The sequence below is a fragment of the Eriocheir sinensis genome, chromosome 9 (assembly GCF_024679095.1).
Source record: "Eriocheir sinensis breed Jianghai 21 chromosome 9, ASM2467909v1, whole genome shotgun sequence".
In the NCBI taxonomy this organism is placed as follows: domain Eukaryota; kingdom Metazoa; phylum Arthropoda; class Malacostraca; order Decapoda; family Varunidae; genus Eriocheir; species Eriocheir sinensis.
In genome coordinates this window covers 18,086,655-18,101,303 of record NC_066517.1, presented here as the reverse complement: position 1 = coordinate 18,101,303, position 14,649 = coordinate 18,086,655, and the positions used below count along the sequence as shown (strand labels likewise).

At 42.9% G+C, this 14,649-nt stretch overlaps 2 protein-coding genes across 4 annotated transcripts; one reads left to right on the top strand and one right to left on the bottom strand.

Moving 5' to 3' along the window:
- Positions 1-283: 283 nt before the first annotated feature.
- Positions 284-4,727, bottom strand: LOC126996062 (rhomboid-related protein 4-like). 3 transcript variants are annotated; one of them, XM_050856122.1, is made up of 8 exons: positions 4,629-4,727; positions 4,293-4,427; positions 3,806-3,993; positions 3,466-3,605; positions 2,814-2,972; positions 2,536-2,658; positions 2,273-2,303; positions 284-1,096 (listed from the first exon to the last, which is right to left on the bottom strand). In XM_050856122.1, the coding sequence occupies exons 2-7, from the start codon at positions 4,410-4,412 to the stop codon at positions 2,287-2,289; spliced, it is 747 nt and encodes a 248-aa protein (XP_050712079.1). In that variant the 5' UTR covers positions 4,413-4,427; positions 4,629-4,727; the 3' UTR covers positions 284-1,096; positions 2,273-2,286. The 3 variants fall into 3 exon arrangements, with proteins under 3 accessions (XP_050712079.1, XP_050712077.1, XP_050712078.1); XM_050856120.1 differs by having other exon boundaries at positions 284-2,303; positions 4,575-4,709; XM_050856121.1 differs by having other exon boundaries at positions 284-2,303; positions 4,519-4,668.
- Positions 4,728-4,864: 137 nt separating this feature from the next.
- LOC126996061 (V-type proton ATPase subunit C-like) lies at positions 4,865-14,622 on the top strand. The gene is made up of 10 exons (XM_050856119.1): positions 4,865-5,016; positions 9,774-9,933; positions 10,906-11,059; positions 11,267-11,453; positions 11,954-12,052; positions 12,576-12,737; positions 13,036-13,129; positions 13,483-13,580; positions 13,867-13,996; positions 14,114-14,622. Exons 2-10 carry the CDS (start codon positions 9,796-9,798, stop codon positions 14,210-14,212), a joined length of 1,161 nt encoding a protein of 386 aa, XP_050712076.1. The 5' UTR covers positions 4,865-5,016; positions 9,774-9,795; the 3' UTR covers positions 14,213-14,622.
- The last annotated feature ends 27 nt before the right edge of the window (positions 14,623-14,649 follow it).

The following is a 14,649-nucleotide window of genomic DNA, read 5'->3' as shown; positions in this document are numbered from 1 at the left end:
GCTCATTCTGCATTAACTTGTTATATTAAGAGACTTTGGGTATGCAACTCTCACAGCTATTTCACTCATGACTATCGAGACTTTACACCTCCAGTGCCAAGTCACTAAAAGGATTCCTTTTGTGTGGAACAACTTCCTAGAGGAGCCTCCTGCTGCAAGAATGAGGTGAAATTAGTTTACCCCTCATCGGCCCTCTCATTCCTCTCAGTACTGAGTTAAGTGTGGTTTGTAATTATTTGATTGATATAACCACGTGTGAAAAAGGTGGCAGGGAAACTCGGGCTGAAGTAGGAGCACTATATACTCAAAAATTTTGACAAAATGTTGTCTTCAGAGAGAACGTAACAGACATAGAGAGTAGCAGCACGTATGTACTATATCACCAGTCTTGGATCAGCCTGCAGGATGTATGGAAATATAGCTTATTGGTTGGCCTGCTGCACAAGTGTCAGCCTACTATGGCTTGCACCAGGCTGATGCATATAACATGCTCTTAGAGCTGAACATTATCTAGGTTTGTGTCACAACTCTCATGCAGGTACAAGTTTTTATAATAAATGATTGGGATCAACACTAATATTGGGACAAGAATACCTATATGTCAGTGTTACATCACAGTGTAATATTAAGTAAAAAAAAATGTGCTTGGACATTTGTACATCATTAGAGTTCTAACGGCTGTTACAAAAAGCAGTGTGTCAGGAGGAGTCCCGCACCACCACAAATCTGTCAGCATTATATCACAGTATAATATTATAACATACCAAGACACTTATCCATCAGTATGGTTCTAATGGTTCTTACAAAAAGACAATGGTGTAATAGAATATGACTGTGGCCCATTTTATATATCAAAATAGTTATGTGGCATCTGTCTGTGATAATGTTGATTACTTTAAATAAAAAAGTCATACTGAGCTTACATTTTTTTCTTATTCGCCTTATGACTAAAGCAGCGATGAAATTACCGGCAGCCACTCTGCAGTGTGTGGAGCTCCTATGAACACAGTAGTTTCCCATGAAGACATTGAACAAGCCATCATTATCACAGGCACAATGGACACTCTCCAACACAGCCATCACAGCACCAGCACAGCTACCGAGCCCAGGGAAGGGAAACATGAGTAAGCGCAACACACTCCAACAGTTTTAACCAGCACAGTCACTGGGCCCAGGGAAGGTAAACATGTGTAAACACAACACACACCAATGGTTTTAACCCCTTCACTATGACCGGGCCAAAACAGTGCCCTGCGCCATATCCGAGATCGCCGCACGTGCCAAATTTCAAATGTCACTATTGAATATAACAAGTTTTCAGCCATAAACTCAACATAATCATCATGTATTATATATGAAAACATGCAGAATTAAATAGTCCACATAAAGAAACATAAATTATATGATAATTTTGAAATGTAAGCATAAATATATAGATAAAATAACTCATATATAGGTAAAAGCGAGCCAGGACGCAATATGTGCGTCCTCAGATATGGTACGGGGTATGCAAGGATCCAGTATACGCATCCTCGTGTTGAAGGGGTTAAACTTCACAAATGTGGGCATGAGAATAAAGGTAACTCGATTTACGCGAGTTTGGTTTACGCATTTTTGAAATAACGCGGGGTCCAAAACCCAAATAAATGCTTAATTTACACATTTTTTCACTTATATGTGATATTTTATGGAGTGGCCACCAGATGTCTCATGCAACAGGACTCACACGGCGCTGCAGCCACACAACTAAGCTCAGTTCTTCCCGCACGCCACTTGAACAACAATACAGTACCCAGCCTGCCACGCTACTCAACAATAGGGGTGGACAGGTACCGGTACTAACGGTACCAGCTATACGTTACGGTACCGGTACCAGTACTAGCCAGTCGCTCATGGTGTCCCTCATTTCTTCCTCACACGAGTGAGGCTGAGACTGAGTGCCTGAGTGGATATCTCGGTGATATGGATATTTCTCTCTCTCTCTCTCTCTCTCTCCACTGAATTATTTTTCGATACAAACCTACCTCTTGTTTGATTTACTCAACCTCTTCAAGGATACAATACTCGCGTAAATTGAGAGTTACCTGTATCAGGAAGCTGGTCCTAAACACAGCCAGCAAAACTAAACTTTGAACATAGAAAATTTTGAGATCATAATTACATTTTTTAAAGAGCTAACATTATTCTTAATTCTAATAACTCAAGGTCTTTCCATAATGGAATACAATGCCTCAGGTACCATTTATGTCTTCAAATTCCTTAGCTCCTTTACCTGGTCGGCAAGATTCAATGCAGGGTGTAGCCTGTAACAAAGCAAGGAATCAACAACTATTATATATTGTGATAATGAGTCCTATAATAACACAGCCAGTAGAATATTGAGAGAAATAACAGGAGTTTCTGAGCTAGGAAATGAAAATGGGGGAAAAGAAACCTTGGGATATGCATGATGAGCAAACAATACCAAAGAAGCAGTAAAATAAAAGGGAAAAAAAAACATATCAGTTATGCCAAGTACAAATACAGCATGATCACCTCTTGTTGTGCCGTGAGCATAGGTATAGGACTGCCTGTAGGGACGATCGCTCACAGTGCACCACATGGCATCAATGAGGGAACTCAGGGGCCCATGAATATATGCAAGACCAACCAGTATGCCTGTCAGATTAATAAAAAAGCATCAGCTGAGAAAACATCACATATCTACTGTATACACTCATGAATGTCTTTTTCTGTTTTCTTTTATATTTTTTAAGACCAAGTTTCTGGGGTCAACATTTACATGGACCTGGACGTGGTATGAGGGGCCCCACCTGCCAAGTGTCCAACGAAGGATGCATTGGGGACAAGGAGGTGGATTATCACAAGCTCAACCCACACTGCATAGCCAGATGGCACGTAGATCCCATATACTTGTCTGTTTGCTCTCCTTTCATAATGCGTGGTTAACACCTTCAAGGCAAAAATCACACCTGGACGTAGAAATATCAGTGTGATGAATGTATGTAATTTTCTAACCTTGACAGGGAAGTGAACAATGGCAAAAAATAAAAATATAATTTGAATTTTGAAGGCACACAATTATAAAAAAAAGGTTATTTTTGTTTAGAGATAGAATATTTTGATTAAAAAATAATATCACTAAGGAGTAGGCAGTTTCCAGTGATACATCTATTTTCTGTATTATTCTTAGCTCAGTAACAGTATGATTGCTAAAAGAAACTGAAGTATGAAAGTGTTTTGTATAGGTGATCTGAAGCATAAGGAAATTAACGGGGCCATACCGAGCCTTCCCGTCCTGCCTGGCACTGCATGAAGCCTTGCCGCCAGCTCCCTCTTGTCTGGTAATAAATTCTGGTTCTCCACCACAGAGACCTAGCATCAGTTATTCACAAATACAGCTACATATCTACAAACACTTGATAAAGGATATGCTGTATGTTTCCTGGGAATGCTACTACTCACCTGAAAATCCAATAGCACAGGTTTTCATGTATGAATAATCTTCAAAGAATTCTGCTGCTAACCAAGAAAGTCCAACATAAGTCAGACTTGTTGATAAAGTGAAAACCACTAGAAGGATAATGAATTTTACTGAGCCAAATCTGAAAAAAAATATTAGTCAGTGTTAGAATCAATATAAAAATATAAGATTAACATATCAAAGTATATATGTATATCAGTAAAACAAAATACATAAATGTCCCATCTCAATGACATTATTACAAGTAAGAAGTCAGGTTATTTATTAACAACAAAATACTACATTCATCAGTGTATGAGTATGTAAAGAGTACCCCCTCACCTCTGCTCTAAGGTCCTTCCCTTGATGAGGAAGGACACCATGTTGTAGTAGAGGTGCATGTCGTCGGCGTGTTCTATGGCTGACAGGAAGAGATGTTTATACTTCCTGTGGTGGAGAATTGCCTGTCCGCTGATACAGACATCATACTTATTCCAAGGGGCATTGATGATGCCCATAAACAGCAGAGTCTGTTGATAAGATAAGTATACTCATGATTGAATAGTTGTTCAGTAAAATATTTATTTTTCTACATTGTCAAAAATTTAAGAATAAATTAGTAGTCTCTTTCCATTTCTGAAACATTTGATAGTTGGGATACAAAAAGCATACTATCTGAGCTATCAAGTGATAAATGAAACCAATTTTTTTTGCAGAAAATATTACAATAAGTTTCAGAATGAGTGTATATGGAGACACATGCAAGCTGAGAGGTAAAGGACAGAGCCCAAAACACAATGATGAAGGTATGGCCCTGCGCTGCCATCACCTGGCCCAGTATGGTGAGCAGAGTGACCGGCCCCACATTCTCCAGGCCAACGTTATGCAGCTGATGCGCCAAAAGCAGCAGCCCGAAGCCACCTTCTCGCCTTCTTCGAGAGGAAAACATCTTCAGGAGGGCCACCTGTGGACGCGCAGAGACAGACAGGCTGAATCAAAGATGTACTGCAGGCAATTTAACATATGTTAAAAAGTCAGCACTCAGAATCACTCATTCAGCACGTCAGAATCACCCCCTCAGCACGTCCAGGCAGCACTCAGAATCACTCACTCAGCACGTCAGAATCACCCCCTCAGCGTCAAGTCAGCACTCAGAATCACTCACTCAGCACGTCAGAATCACCCCCTCAGCGTCAAGTCAGCACTCAGAATCACTCGCTCAGCACGTCAGAATCACCCCCTCACGAGCACCCTTTGTTTACCTCCTTTTCTCAGGGGTCACAAAACAGTTACATTTAGTCTAATTTCAACGCACTCACGAGTCACCCCCTTCTAGCAGCCATACCAAACCATCGCTAAGCTACATATCATTTGTTTTACGGGGGTTTAGTCAGCAGTGTGCCTCTTATAAAGCCACAATCCCCGTAAATGTGAGTGGCGTGAGGGCCGTGACGTCAGGGCACCAGGGGGCTCTGCTGGATCATGTGACGATCGAACACTCGCGAGCTGTCACCCCGCACCCCTGCACCTCGTTCTGCCTCATATTCCCCCAGGTAAAGGTGAACCCCGGCCCTCACAGCTTGCCAGGGGGGAGAATGAGGCTTTATCTATCCCCCAGGCACGTTTTTGTCCCCGAGCACCACAAGGACAGCCGCCAGGAGAGAGTTTTCCAGAGACGATGTTGTGTTGAAGTGCCATTAATTTGTTTTTCTCCATGGTTTTGTAGTGCAGGCAGCTTGTCAAGGCATATATATTGCACCTGGTAATTCCTGAGCCTCTTGTGTAAGGAGGAGTCAGTTATTAGGCATATTAGACCAGCAGGAGGATGATGACCCCATGACCTGATCTGATTTCATATTAATATCATCCCCAGGCAGCTTGTCAAGGTATGTATATTGCACCTGGTGACTCCTGAGCTTATTGTGTGCGGAGGAATCAATTAATAGGCATATAAGACCAGCAGGAAGATGAAGACCCCTTGACTTGATCAGACTTCATAGCCTTAACCTACATTATTATCATCCCCAGGCAGCTTGTCAAGGCATATTCATTGCACCTGGTAATTCCTGAACTTCGTGTGTAAAGTGGAATCAATTATCAGACTCATGAGACCGGCAGGAGAATGAGGAACCCGTGACCTGATCTGACTTCATTGCCTTAACCTATATTAATATCACCCCCAGGCAGCTTGTCAAGGTATATTCATTGCACCGGGTAATTCCTGAACTTCGTGTGTAAAGTGGAATCAATTATCAGACTCATGAGACCGGCAGGAGAATAAGGAACCCGCGACCTGGTCTGACTTCATTGCCTTGACCTATATTAATATCGCCCCCAGGCAGCTTGTCAAGGCATAAATATTGCACCTGGTAACTCCTGAGCTTCATGTGTAAAGTGGAATCAATTATCAAACTCACAGGACCAGCAGGAGGATGTCGACCCCCTGACCTGATCTGACTTTTTCAACCTTAACCTAAATTATCATCATCCCTCGACCCCTAAACTCCTGAGCTTCTTGTGTACAGACGAATCAATTACATATCAGACTTATAAGACCAGCAGGATGAGGAGGACCACTTGACCTGACCTGACTTTATAACCGTAACCGTAAGGAGTTAATTATCAGACTTATAAGACCAGCAGGATGAGGAGGACCACTTGACCTGATGACTTCATAACCTTAACCTACATTAATATCCTCCCCCTGACCCCTATAGAATTCCATGTGTTAACTCCTGAGCCTCTTGTCTATGGAAAAATCAATTATCTAGCCTCTTGTAACAGCAGGATGAGGAGGACCACTTGACCTGATCTGCCTTCATAACCTTAACCTACATTATCATCATCCCTGACCCCTAAAGAGTTCATCCTGACTTGGGGTTTGAGTGGTTGCCGAAGAGGTTGTTTTGGTCTTGGTTGGGAGTCTCCTTAATTGTTGCTTAATCCGGATTGCTTACCTAGTGATTTCTTAACCCGGTAGTAGCAATGGGCCAAATTTGTGGTTTTACCGTGTACCAGCGACAGGCCAAATTTTTGCCATGATATAGCTTAAACCCCCCAAAATAGATAATGCATAAACTGATCACAAATGCGTTGATATATATTATGAAATGGTTTGTGTGAGTGATGATTTTTTCTCATTTTTCTCACTTAGAGGGACCATTAACCCCTTCGCGCGGGATGTTCAAAAAGTCCGCCTGGCTGATATACGGTGTGCTCGGCTGCGCGCGATAGCGTGCGGGAAACCTGAGCCGGCATGTATTTGCTTGTCGCCTCCGTATATTATGCTGCTGAAAGCCCTCATTACATGTATCCCGTATTTGCAAAGCAGCATACACGACGAGTCAACATATACCTGCTATGCATAATATAAATTGCGTCAACGCGAAATAAAAAAAAAGTGAAATAAAGAAAGGGGAGAAAGGGGCAAGGGGGAAAGAAATAGAGAAAGCAGATGATTGTGTAGAGGATGAAGAATGTCGAGAAATTATCAGCGAGAGAGAGAGAGAGAGAGGTGGGCGAGATGTGATGGTGTCGGCGCCACCGTTGCCAGATTATCATACTCGTAGCTTCGTATTTACCGGTTTCTGAGCCATAACTATTGCCAAAACACACCAATAATTAACCATTCTAATGATAACTGTATATGAAGGCAATTATTGGGGTCGAGGAGGCAGATTTTGGGGTCAGAAATTGGCAGACAGGAGGCCGAGTACGACAATCTGGCAACATTGGTCGGCGCCTCGGTGTCTGAGAGAGAGAGAGAGACAGCCAATAAGACTTCCTAATTTTAGACACAAGGCAGGAAGAAGGCGGTGCATACTGTAGCTCATTTTTTGTGATTGGTGGGAACAAGGATGGTGGGAGGAGCAATAGGATTTCAAGGACAGCATACGGCGTCTTTACTTAGTAACCAACACAAAGTACGGGACAACTCAATAGAAGAAGAAACAGAATAGAAATATGACGCCTACGTAGGCGTCATCGTATATGCTACTGGGGCTTCATGACGCCTACGTAGGCGTCATCGTATTGAAAGGGTTAAGAAACATGATCCCTGTAGCTACTGGGTTAAGAGGCAAGGGAGCTAGTGGTCATAATGGAATGCCTCTTCTCTTAACCCGTCCGCTGCGATTGGCACAGATTTGGCTTTCACTGGTAGCCTGGTAACATATGTATACTCCCAGGTCTTTCTCTGCCTCTGTGGTGGATAGTGGAGTGTTTCCCATGTGGTACTCCCAAGGTGCATGACTACTTTTTCTTCATTGAATTGTATTTGTAGCAGCCACATTTTGTTCCATTCCTGTAGCTTGGTGATGTCTTCTTGTAGGAAATCCGCAGTTAAGGGGTTAAGAAACAAGGGAGCTAGTTGTCATAGCGGGGTGCCTCTTCTCATTTAAGGCTTTCCACATGCCAGTCATTGTTATTATGTATATATTAAAAGGGTTTGTGCTGGTACTGTTGATGACTCCTTCTGGTAGTTTATTCCAGGGGTCCACAACTCTTGAGGAGAAAAACAGATTCTTCTTATTGATGCGATGTCTGGGTTTGGTTAGCTTTTGATTCGCCACTCTTCCACAACCGCTGAAAAAAGAGATAGAGGTGCTGCCCTTCACCCTTCTCAGCTCTCCCTTTGCTACTCCCTCACATTCATCCCTATCTAGTTCTCTCTCTCCCTCTCCCACTCCCTCTCATTCAGCCCTGTCTAGTTCTCTCTCCCTCTCCTTCCTGTTCAACTCTGTCTAGTTTTCTCTCCCTCTCCCTCTTGTTCAGCCTGATCTAGTTCTCTCTATCTCTTTCTCTCTCTCAATCAGGCCTATCTTGTTCTCACTCTCTCCCTTTCATTCAGCCCAATCTAGCTCTCTCTGTCCCTCTCCTTCTCCCTCTCACACCCCACCGTTCTAACCATCTATGCTCTCTACAAGAACTTCTTCACACTTTCTTTGGACGTGGAGAATGTGACCCTTCTTTAACCATACCCGTTGAAGGATTAGCTATTGTTTTTAAGTGTGAATTGTGTGAACTAAATGAAAATAAAAGTAGTATGACACCTGTGGAAAGTAAGAGAAAAATTTGCTTAAGCATCAGCTCCCCAAAATACATTCTAGATACATAGTCATTTGGGAGGTGTTGCAAAGCCTTACCCAAGCACACCTACACCTGACATGTCCTGAACAACCCAGTAGCTGGTGTTTTCTGTAGCCAAGGTGTGCGTGTGAAGGTAGAGCCCAATTCATACAAAGTTATGGGTTTTCTTTCGTATTAATAAAGACTAAGACCTCGCTGTTCTCTCTGTTGACCCCTTCAACATGAGGACACGTATACTGCGTCCTTGTGTGCCCTGTACCATATCCGAGGACGCACATACTGCGTCCTGGCTCGCTTTAGCCAATATATGAGTTAATTTATCTATATATTTATGCTTACATCCCAACATTATCAATTAATTTATGTTTCTTTAGGTGCACCATTTAATTCTGCATGTTTTCATATATAATACATGATGATTATGTTGAGTTTATGGCTGAAAACTTGTTATATTCAATAGTGACATTTAAAATTTGGCGCGCGCGGTGATTTCGGATACGGCGCAGGGCGCTGTTTTGGCCCGGCCGTAGTGAAGGGGTTAAAGAAGAAAAAGCATGTGATAGAAAGATGGAGCCCGATGTTTACAAAATTATGTGTTTTCTTTGGTATTAACAAAGAGCAAGACCTCACCTCTCTCTGTGTTAAAGAGGAACCACTTGATAGAGACAGTTGGAGGACAGTCTTCCATCCCTCTCATTGCACTTGTCCTCCTTGAAAATTGCTAAAATCTCATGCCTTCCATCCTTCTCATTGTATTTGTCCTCCTCAAAAAACGCTAATTCTCTTCCCTTGTCTTTCTCCCTTCATTAGCTATATACATGTCCTTGAAAAATGCTAATTTCTTTAGATTATCTACCACAAACCTTAGGGGGCACTCAAAGCAGATATTCAAAGAAAGGTACAACAAAACGAAGACAAGGAACTCATTTACTCATCGAGTTACTAATGACTGGAACAAGTTACCAGATCATGTTGTGAGTGCTCCTTCAGTAAACTCTTTCAAAAGTAGGTATGACAATCACATACAACAGATAACAACGAAGGCGGGCAACAGGATCTAGTTAGATCATTAGGAAACCTGCGGAACTTATTGGTGAGTCTGTTCCCTTGTCTTCCTTCACTCATTGCACTTGTCCTCCTTGAAAAATGTTAAACCTCCCCTTTATCTTCCTTTATCAATTGCACTTGTCTTTGAAAAGTGCTAAAAGCTTCCTATTGTCAGGTTTGCAGTGAAAGGCGTCATCATGGCACCAACGGAGTACTGGCTCATCTCTGCCCCTGGGGACAAGACCTGCCAGCAGACATGGGAGAAGATGAACAACCTCACGGCTGTCCAGAACCAGGTGTCCTCCAACCATAAGTTCCACCTCCCAGACCTCAAGGTTAGAGAGATGCACCTTCCTGATACTGTGTTAGGGCAGAGAATGTTATTCCTATAAGTAGTGAGATCACAAGGTCAGGGATTAGGAATTTTTCATTTATTTATGTCTTTATTCCCAACCTTTTTGAATTCCAGGAGAGTTGTATAATATAATGCATTACTGTTATATTAGTGCTCATTAACATTTTTTTCTCTACTTTTATCACTGCTTTCTTTTTTGTCTGGGTTTGTAAAGGAACTTAAGCCTAACCTTAATTATCCTTATGTCTTGAGTTGTCTCTGATGTCTGGCTTCTGGAAACTGTTTCTTTTCCTCAGCATCCTCAATATTTTTCCTCCACATATTTAATTTTTTTCTTAACCCAAGAACGTCGGCAGACCCTTTTCAGGGCTTTCACGAGTCGTGGCTGTGGTACGGTGGACCCTAAAAAGGGCTCGCCATAAAACCCCTAATTCGAGCTAATTGTAGGCGGTGGTGGCATAGCGCAACCCACCATGAATGAATGCCCTGGGTCATTGTGGTGGGTGAGTGATATTGAGGTGGGCTTTTTTGTCATAGGTGGTGCTGTAAGTTCATGGCATACTGAATTAGCCATCCATACAGTAATCACTTGTCAAATTCTCTATAGTAGACAACAAGCGACTCTCGGCTTGATGCCAAGCGTCACGAGACTATTTATTTTGTAACAAACACCATCACCCCAAAAATGGAGTTTGAGTAGAAGTAAATATTTTTAACGGCTTTATGGTTAAGAGATTAGTACTCTGATGTACGTTCCATGCTGTTTTCTTAGTCTCAAAATGCAGTGTAATTTTGTCGTTTCTCGGCCACTTCTCGGCTTTCCCATAGCCGAAGCCCACGGGTTAATACAGTAATTATTCTCACATCTACACATGTTAGTTTCTTCTGAATTTTTGAGGTGGGTATAAGTATATGTGTATGTATGTACATAGGATGTGTGTGTGTGCTTTAGGTTGGCACGCTGGACCAGCTGGTGGGGCTGAGCGATGACCTGGCCAAGCTGGACACGTATGTGGAGGGTGTGACCCGCAAGATGGCCGCCTACCTTGGCGAGGTGCTTGAGGACCAGCGTGACAAGCTTTCTGAAAACCTGCTGGCCAACCAGAGTAAGGATGAGGGAGGAATAGCTTGAGGCTTAGAGTGATGTCATCTTTAGCAAACCTTATTTCTGAGGAGTTCCGGTCCATGAGGATAACTGTGTTTGATTTATATGTGATCATAGTAAGTGTACACTGCTTGAATGTTAAGTAGGAGAAAGTTGTAAATTCCCAGAGGTATGTAAATAATGCAGTTTCTTCTCTTTACTTGTGCAGTGGATTTGGCCACCTATCTGACACGCTTCCAGTGGGAGATGGCAAAGTTTCCCATCAAGCAGTCCCTTCGCGGCATTGTGGACTCCATTAACAACCAGGTCACCCAGATTGAGCACGACCTCAAGTCCAAGTCTGCCAACTACAACAACCTCAAGTCCAACCTCGCCAACATGGAGAGGAAGCAGACGTGGGTAGCCTGGCCACAAGCACTGTTACCATAAAGCTGCACTAGATAGATAACCCTCCCATTTTTACCGTAATAGTAACAAAATATTATCCTTATATTGCTAGGGGCTTCGTGATGCAGTGGTTAGCACACTCGGCTCACAACCGAGAGAGCCTGGGTTCGATTCCCGGGTGGAGTGGAAAAATTTGGGCGGCTTTTCCGATACCCTACGCCCCTGTCCACCCAGCAGTGAATGGGTACCAGGTATTAATCGGGGGTTGTGTCCCGTCTCCTGGGATCTGTTCCTTTCTCCTATAATTCCTTCCCCTTCTGTCTCTCTCTGGCATATGACCACAGATGTTGTGCCGACTAAACAAAACTTTCCAACTTTTCCTTATATTGCTCATTTTATCAGGTTCTGTTGCCTATGGATGGAGTTGCAGGGTTTCTTTGGCCTCTGTTCTCTATTATCTAAACTGAACATGTGCAGTGACCACCACTCTACTTGTGTTCCCCCACAGTGGCAGCCTGCTGACCCGCAACATGGGTGACCTGGTGAAGAAGGAGGACTTTGTGCAGAACAGCGAGTACCTGGTGACCCTCCTGGTGGTGGTGCCCAAGTAAGCCAAGCCATGCCTCGCCACGATAGTCAGGAAAGCCTGTTTGTGTGACCTTTGAACGTTTTATTTACCCAATTCATTCTGGCTATTGATAGTTTATCTTATATTTGTCATTTATTTTTTTCATTGTAGGTAAGTAAGAGATGTTGAGTTGGTTCATCACCTTTTCATTGAAGGTAATAAAACCACTTACTCAGGTCTAATCTGTTCTTTTATAGGAGCATGTCTTTGTGGATTTTTATTTATTTATTTTTTTCCTTGAAGTGGTTCTGTTCCTTGAAAAAAATTTGTGGTCCTCTAGCCAGATACAGACTAAGAGTAAAAGATTCATTGTGATGCCAAACAAAAACATTTCAAGTTATTCACACTTGTACTAAGTAGGACTCGGGGGACTCGCGGGAGTATAGGCGGCAAGTGATTGAAGCGACCCACCCCAAGTGTACGCTTCCCATTAGTTAGTTAGTCAAGTAGGACACACCCAGCCCTTCCACAACACTTGTTACCATTGTCTCCTTCCCTTCAGAGCCTTCTACCATGACTGGCATGCCAAGTACGAGAACCTGGCGGACATGGTGGTGCCGCGCTCGTCCCGCCTCATCTTCGAGGACCATGACCACGGACTCTACACCGTCACCCTCTTCAACAAGGTGGTGGACGAGTACAAGCTCCACGCCAGGGAGAACAAGTATGTAGAGAATATGGAACCTTGTCTTAGTCATTTCTTTTAGCTCCGTTCTCCTCCTCTCTTGAATGATCATGAATATTTTTTTATGTCCATCCAGAGAAAAAGTATGTTAAAATATAGAACCTTCTCTCAGCAGTCATTTCTTTCAGCTCCATTCTCTTCCTTGCTAGAATGATCATTAGTATTTTTTTTGTCAATCCAGTTACAGTGTTTGGGTCATTCATTAGGATATTTGTCGGTGGGGGTCTCCTGTCTCACCCGTCATGCCTGGTGTGTGTCATTTGATTACTGTCCACAGGTTTATCGTCAGAGATTTCACCTACAATGAGGAGGAGCTGACTGCAGGCAAGAACGAACTTTCCAAACTGATCAATGACAAGAAGAGATACTTTGTAAGTCCTATATACTCTTAGCCTCTTGTGGGACTCCTCCAAAAATTATTGAACAAGTGCATACAACATAAAGTAACATATAGAGCAAAAAACTTACTGACCTCATTCACATCAAATTCTAATCAGCCTTTCATTCATGTTATTCAGTCACTTGTTCCATCCTCTTCTAAAATGCTATATATATTTTTTGCCTTTTAACTGTTTCTTTTATTTATATTTTGTGCTTATGTTGTTTTATCTTGTTTTGCTAGTGTCTTTTTGTTGATTCTTTAAGTTTAAGTGTAGTGTGGATCTTGTTTTCTCTCCACAACTCAAAGCAAGACGGAGGCTAATGGCTGTGTTTCCCCCCTCAGGGTCCTCTGGTGCGCTGGCTCAAGGTGAACTTCAGCGAGTGCTTCATCTGCTGGATCCACGTCAAGGCCATCAGAGTGTTCGTGGAGTCTGTGCTCAGGTGAGGCTCGGAGCACTCATTCTATTTGTCTGTCTATCTATGTACCAGGCCATTATCCTCGGAAACAGGGGTAGCCACAACAAGGCGCACACCATCACTACCATTCTATTTCTGTCATGAAAAACTAAACAGTACTTATATAAAGATGCTTGTAAATGAATTCCTACAAAGGTTCCTCACTACTGGACACTTCAGCTCTTGGCATACTTGTGGTGTCACAGAAGACAGAGGACGGCTTTTTCTGGGGTGGTTCTGAAAGAGAATGATGCTTTTTTCCACCCTGAAGGTACGGGCTGCCGGTGAACTTCCAGGCCATTCTGATCCACCCTCACAAGAAGAACATCAAGAGGCTGAGGGACATCCTGAACCAGCTGTACAGCCACCTGGACTCCTCGGCCACCGGGGGCGTGGGAGAGGTGTGTGTTGGGCCCCAGTGGCTAGCTTGCTTCCCTCCACCCTGTCTTTACGTTTAGTTTTCAGTGTCAAGAAATCAGGTATGTGTCCTAACTTTCATTTTTTGTTTTCTCCATCAGACCGTCGATATTCCAGGCCTGGGCTTCAACACCAGCGAGTATTACCCTTACGTCTACTTCAAGATCAACACGGACATGATTGGGGAGCACAGACCATAGAGAGTTGTTATTTATTCATGTGTGTGTGTCAGGGGTTCACGGAGACAGGATCACAGAGGGAGGTTCGGGAGAAGGGTTGTTGATGTCCAGTCCCGGCGCGAACAGAGAGTTTTATCATTCCCCTCCACTGTGTTAGGTGAGAATGTTGTTATTTCTTGTGCCTAATGTTACGTGAAATTATTTATGACACTGTAAATGAGTCCTACACGTTTTAATTTCCTGCACAAAGCCGAACAATTTATTACAGTGCTCCCAATGCTCCCAATTTGTGTACAGTTGTAAAAAGAAAATCCACAGCCATATGTAAGTGTAGAAAGAGAGTTTTATGTTATGTGTTGTGGTCATCCTGTGAGAGAGTTATGTAGCATATGTATTAGTGTGTCGTGGAGAAGTGTACATTCCACATTCTCTCTGTGTCTCTCTTTCTCCCTCTCCAT

Coding starts and splice junctions, on each gene's coding strand:
- LOC126996061 (XM_050856119.1), top strand. CDS start 9,796: ATGGCACCAACGGAGTACTGGCTCATCTCTGCCCCTGGGGACAAGACC. Junction 11,060..11,266: donor AAACCTGCTGGCCAACCAGA/GTAAGGATGAGG, acceptor TTACTTGTGCAG/TGGATTTGGCCACCTATCTG. Junction 12,053..12,575: donor CTCCTGGTGGTGGTGCCCAA/GTAAGCCAAGCC, acceptor CCTTCCCTTCAG/AGCCTTCTACCATGACTGGC.
- LOC126996062 (XM_050856122.1), bottom strand. CDS start 4,412: ATGTTTTCCTCTCGAAGAAGGCGAGAAGGTGGCTTCGGGCTGCTGCTT. Junction 3,994..4,292: donor TGCTCACCATACTGGGCCAG/GTGATGGCAGCG, acceptor TCTTATCAACAG/ACTCTGCTGTTTATGGGCAT. Junction 2,659..2,813: donor CTTCGTTGGACACTTGGCAG/GTGGGGCCCCTC, acceptor TTAATCTGACAG/GCATACTGGTTGGTCTTGCA.